The sequence below is a fragment of the Heterodontus francisci genome, chromosome 34 (genome assembly GCF_036365525.1).
Source record: "Heterodontus francisci isolate sHetFra1 chromosome 34, sHetFra1.hap1, whole genome shotgun sequence".
NCBI lineage: Eukaryota > Metazoa > Chordata > Chondrichthyes > Heterodontiformes > Heterodontidae > Heterodontus > Heterodontus francisci.
In genome coordinates, this window is record NC_090404.1 from 7,648,682 (window position 1) to 7,654,681 (window position 6,000).

Sequence of the window (6,000 nt, forward strand, 5' to 3'; positions counted from 1 at the left end):
CCAGGCAACATCTTGGTGAACCTCCTCTGCACCCTCTCCAAAGCATCTACATCCTTTTGGTAATGTGGCGACCAGAACTGCACGCAGTATTCCAAATGTGGCCGAACCAAAGTCTTATACAACTGTAACATGACCTGCTAACTCTTGTACTCAATACCCCGTCCGATGAAGGAAAGCATGCCGTATGCCTTCTTGACCACTCTATTGACCTGCGTTGCCACCTTCAGGGAACAATGGACCTGAACACCCAAATCTCTCTGCACATCAATTTTCCCCAGGACTTTTCCATTTATTGTATAGTTCACTCTTGAATTGGATCTTTCAAAATGTATCACCTCGCATTTGCCCGGATTGAACTCCATCTGCCATTTCTCTGCCCAACTCTCCAATCTATCTATATTCTGCTGTATTCTCTGACAGTCCCCTTCACTATCTGCTACTCCACCAATCTTAGTGTCGTCTGCAAACTTGCTAATCAGACCACCTATACTTTCCTCCAAATCATTTATGTATATCACAAACAACAGTGGTCCCAGCACGGATCCCTGTGGAACACCACTGGTCACACGTCTCCATTTTGAGAAACTCCCTTTCACTGCTACTCTCTGTCTCCTGTTGCCCAGCCAGTTCTTTATCCATCTAGCTAGTACACCCTGGGCACCATGCGACTTCACTTTCTCCATCAACCTACCATGGGGAACCTTATCAAACGCCTTACTGAAGTCCATGTATATGACATCTACAGCCCTTCCCTCATCAATCAACTTTGTCACTTCCTCAAAGAATTTTATTAAGTTGGTAAGACATGACCTTCCCTGCACAAAACCATGTTGCCTATCACTGATAAGCCCATTTTCTTCCAAATGGGAATAAATCCTATCCCTCAGTATCTTCTCCAGCAGCTTCCCTACCACGGACGTCAGGCTCACCGGTCTATAATTACCTGGATTATCCCTGCTACCCTTCTTAAACAAGGGGACAACATTAGCAATTCTCCAGTCCTCCGGGACCTCACCCGTGTTTAAGGATGCTGCAAAGATATCTGTTAAGGCCCCAGCTATTTCCTCTCTCGCTTCCCTCAGTAACCTGGGATAGATCCCAGCTGGAATTTCTCTAATTATGATTTATAAGGACACATTCGTGGTTCCCAGCAGTTATTTTTCTTCAGTAATTTTCTCATTATCTCTAAACTACCCTGTCTACTGTTAATTCTGTTATTTCTTACAGTTTCACAATTATCGGGATAAACATCACACATTATAGTCTAATCTATTCCTCACTCTGGTTTAAATTTATATTGTGGTTAATAACAGATAAACCCGGTTCTTTCTCCTGATCTGATTACAGTTTCCAATGAGCTGATTCTGTGGAATGAAATGTCTTGTCAGTGTTGCCATGGTGACCTATCTGCAGTGAGGCGGCCGTTTGAGTTTCTAACTCGGACTAAACCTCTCTATCCCATAATACACAATTATATCAGACATTTGTGCCACTGTTTTTTTAAACATGCGATGGTAATATCTCAAAACCCTACAAAGGGTTCAGAGACTCAAATCTTTAAAAGTGGGAGGACAGGTTGATAAAGTGGTTAAAAAGCACAATGGGATCCTCGGTTTTATAATTAGGGGTGTCGAGTACAAAAGGACAGAGGTCATGTAAACCTGTACAAATCATTGGTTAGGCTGCAGTTAGAATATTGGGTGAAGTTTTGGGATCTTACACCAGGAAGGATGTTAAGGCCATGGAGGGGGTGCAGAAGAGATTCACTGAGATGATACCAGGGAAGAGAGGCTTTAGTTATCAGGAGCGATTAGAGAAACTGGGGCTCTTTTCATTAGAACAAAGGGTCATTGGAGATCTAAGGGAGAGGTCCAAAACTTTATCAGGTAAATGAGGAAAATGTATTCCCAGTGGTCGGTGAGTCAATAACTAGAGGATCTCAAAGTCAAATCATCACCAAAAGGTGGAAACCTTTTTATCGAGCAGACTGTACAAAAATGTTCCAGACACTCACTGTCCCTCCAGATCTGTGACTGAGGAGAAACTGATGGGTTTATCTCATCTTTGGTCTGTAGTGATGGTTGTCAGTATCAGGGAAATGGAAATGGGAAATTCTGAGTAACTGGTGTCTGCTTGAAGCATTCTCCATACAGCATAGGCTACATACAGAGTAAAGCTCCCTCTACACTGTCGCATCAAACACTCCCATCGCAAGTACACCACGGGTTAGATGCAAACATAGGACTGGAAGGTTCTTATTCTGGGTTTAAGACCTGCATCGGCTGTTTGTAAATCGGATAATGTTCCCTGTTTTATATTGGGGTCTGGGACGACACTCGGTGTATGTGAAGCCTGCATTGCCCCAGGGTTTATTAACCCACTCCCTCAAGCCTTCTCTATCCTGTTCCATTCCATTTCTCGCAATTTTGCTCTCAACCCTTTCCCCATCTCTCAGAAGCACTATAGGGTTCCCCTTATCCTCAACTTCCACCTTACCAGCATCCACATTCAACACATCATCCTCCATCAGTTCCCTCACCTCCAGTGTGATGCCATTTTCAGACACACCTTCCCCTTCCCTTTTAGCGTTCTGGTGGGACAGTTCCCGCCACAATGGCAGGATCCAAACCTCTATCACGTCCAGCACAAAGGATAGAGACAAGGCAAGAGAGAAAGGTATTAATATGGGAAAAGATAAATCGACTGTGACAGGAAGGGACAGTGAGTCCAAATCTATCTGACAGTAAATCAGCAGATAAGGCTCGAGGTTATAAAAACAATAAAAGAACAAAACTAAAGGCTCTGAATCTGATTACACGAATTCAAAACGAATCAGATGAACTGATAGTGCAAATAGAATAAATAAGTATGATCTACACTTCGCAGGATCCTACCATTCACTGTGCATTACCTTACCTTGTTTGTCCTCCCCAAAATGCATTACATCACACTTCTCCAGACTGAGTTCCATTTACCACTTTTCTGCCCAACTGACTAATTCGTTGAGAGCTTTCCGTTGGCTTCAGATTTCTTTTCTTTTTATTCGTTCATGGGATGTGGGCGTCGCTGGCCAGGCCAGCATTTATTGCCCATCCCTAATTGCCCTTGAGAAGGTAGTGGTGAGCCGCCTTTTGAACTGCTGCAGTCCATGTGGGGTAGGTATACCCACAGTGCTGTTAGGAAAGGAGTTCCAGGATTTTGACCCAGCGACAGTGAAGGAAAAGTGATTATAGTTCCAAGTCAGGATGGTGTGTGACTTGGAGGGGAACTTTCATGTGGTGGTGTTCCCATGCATCTGCTGCCCTTGTCCTTCTAGGTGGTAGAGGTCGTAGGTTTGGAAGGTGCTGTCTAAGGAGCCTTGTTGCATTGCTGCAGCGCATCCTGTCGATGTTGTACACTTCTGCCACTGTGCTTTGGTGATGGAGGGAGTGAATGCTTGTGGATGGGGTGCCAATCAAGCAGGCTGCTTTGTCCTGGACGATGTTGAGCTTCTTGAGTGTTGTTGGAGCTGCACCCATCCAGGCAAGTGGAGAGTATTCCATCACACTCCTGACTTCTGCCTTGCAGATAGTGGACAGGCTTTGGGGAGTCAGGACATACCTGGGCAATTTTCCTCATTGTCGGGTAGATGCCAGTGTTATAACTGTACTGGAACAGCTTGGCTAGTGTTCCTGCAAGTTCTGGAGCACAAGTTTCCTTTACTATCAACCTTATGACCAATTGTTGATATCACCTTAATCAGCGCCCCTACATTTAAGTCTAAATCATTGATATATAACCATAAAAGTAAGTGGCCTAGTGCTGAGCCCGGTGGAAACCCAACTGGAAAAAGGCTTCCAGTCAGGATTCAATTCTAGATGTAATTAACAGCAGCAACAACAGCAGAATCCAAACCCTGCAGTCACTTGTGAACTCGCTGGTGTTTCAGCAGATTGGATGATTGATTAAATCCCTCTCCACAAATGGAGCAGGTGAACGGCCTCTCCCCAGTGTGAATGCGCTGGTGTCTCAGAAGGTGAGATGACTGAGTGAATTCCTTCCCACAAACGAAGCAGGTGAACGGCTTCTCCCCGGTGTGAATTCGCTGGTGTCTCAAAAGGTTGGATGCTTTAGTGAATCCCTTCTCACACACGGAGCAGGTGAATGGCCTCTCTCCAGTGTGACTGCGCTGGTGTTTCAGCAAGACAGATGAATTAATGAATCCCTTCTCACACACGGAGCAGGTGAATGGCCTCTCCCCAGTGTGAATGCGCTGGTGAATCATCAGGAGATATGAATTAATGAATCCCTTCTCACATATGGAGCAGGTGAATGGCCTCTCCCCAGTGTGAATTCGCCGGTGTGTCAGAAGGTGAGATGATTCAGTGAATCCCTTTCCACACTCGCAGCAGGTGAACGGCCTCTCCCCAGTGTGAACTCGCTGGTGTCTCAGCAGGTTGGACCCGTGATTAAATCCTTTTCCACAAATGGAGCAAGTGTATGGCCTCTCCCCAGTGTGACTGCGGCGATGAGTTTCCAGCAGGGATGGGCAACTAAATCCCTTCCCACAGTCCCCACATTTCCATGGTTTCTCCACGGTGTGGGTGTCCTTGTGTCTCTCCAGGTTGGATGATCAGTTGAAGCCTCGTCCACACACACAACACGTATATGGCTTCTCTCCACTGTGAACGGTGTGATGTATTTTCAGACTGTGTAAACAGTTAAACCTCTTCTCATAGTCAGTGCACTGGAACACTCTCACTCACTGTCTGTGTCTCGGTGCTCTTCCTGTCACACTGACGTTTGAAATATTTTCCCACACACAGAACAAACATTTCTCCTTCCACATTCAAAGGCTGATGATATTCAGATCCTGACGTGATGTTTGGTTTGAGTTCACAAATCCACCCCTTCTAATCCCCTGTAAAAGGAGTTTACAAAAGTCATCACTATCAGTACAGGATAGAAATTCAGAAGAGTTTCTATGGAACATTTTTTCCTCTCTTGTTCCCCCAAAGCTGTAAATCCCCATCCCACACACTCTCCCTCCTCCCTGTGCTGAAATCCAAAGGAATCGCATCATCTGCAACATTTCTTTCCTCCACTGCCAGTTTTCTCCCTCCCTCTACTCTGACTGGGTTCAGTTCTCCAGCCCCTGTGTACAGAGTGAGAATCAAATCAATGAGTCAATGATTTTTTCTCCTGGTCACTGGGACCCTGAAGCCCCACCCCACTATCTGTGACATCACCGACACGGCCGCGCATGCGTCGTTCCCTGAACACACCAACGTACCAACATGGCGGCCGGTTGCCTGGGTAACCCGGGCCTGTCGCCGAGGGAGGAAGCTCCGCCTCCTTGATCCGCCCGAATTCCTCGCGTCAGTGATCCCGCTGCATCGGGCCCGTCCCGGCGGAGGAAAAGTGAGACCTAGTGGTTCTTACTCGGGGCTTGCGGCCTACACCAGGTGTTTCTGAAGCCTCCCCGCCACCCGCCGGCTCCATTCCTCCCCTGCGCCCCGCCAACTCTCACCCGCTGCAGAAGCGCCTCCAGCACTCGCACAGCTCTGATCAAAGTGACACTGCGCATGCTCCAGATACAGTCCAGCACTGCCGCTGCGCACTGGGCTCCTTTTTTTTTATTGGTTGGATGTGGGCGTCACTGGCCAGGCTAGTGTTTATTACCCCTCCATAATTGATCTTGAGAAGGTGGTGGTGAGCTGCCTTTTTGAACCGCTACAGTTCATTTGGGGTAGGTAGACCCACAGTGCTGTTAGGAAGGGAGTTGCAGGATTTTGATTCAGTGATAGTGAAGGAACGGTGATATTGTTCCAAGTCAGGCTAGTGTGTGACTTGGTGGGGAACTTGCGGATGGTGGTCTTCCCAAGCGTCTGCTGCCCTTGTCCTTCTAGGTGGTAAAGGTTGCAACTTTGGAAGGTGCTGTCTGTGGAGCCTTGATGCAGTGCATCTTGTTGATGGTACACACTTCTGCCACTGTGTGTCGGTGGTGGAGGGAGTTGAATG

At 46.9% G+C, this 6,000-nt stretch overlaps 1 protein-coding gene across 3 annotated transcripts in view; it reads right to left on the reverse strand.

Moving 5' to 3' along the window:
- LOC137348999 (zinc finger protein 239-like) overlaps positions 1–5,543 on the reverse strand; it is a 27,389-nt gene extending 21,846 nt beyond the window's left edge. For 2 of the 3 annotated variants that reach the window (XM_068014253.1, XM_068014252.1), the window contains exons 1-2: positions 5,273–5,498; positions 2,917–4,900 (exon numbers count right to left, since the gene is read on the reverse strand). In XM_068014253.1, the coding sequence (XP_067870354.1) occupies positions 3,902–4,264 (363 nt within the window). In that variant the 5' untranslated portion in view covers positions 4,265–4,900; positions 5,273–5,498 and the 3' untranslated portion in view covers positions 2,917–3,901. The other variant, XM_068014254.1, reaches the window with a different exon arrangement.
- Between the last annotated feature and the right edge of the window lie 457 nt (positions 5,544–6,000).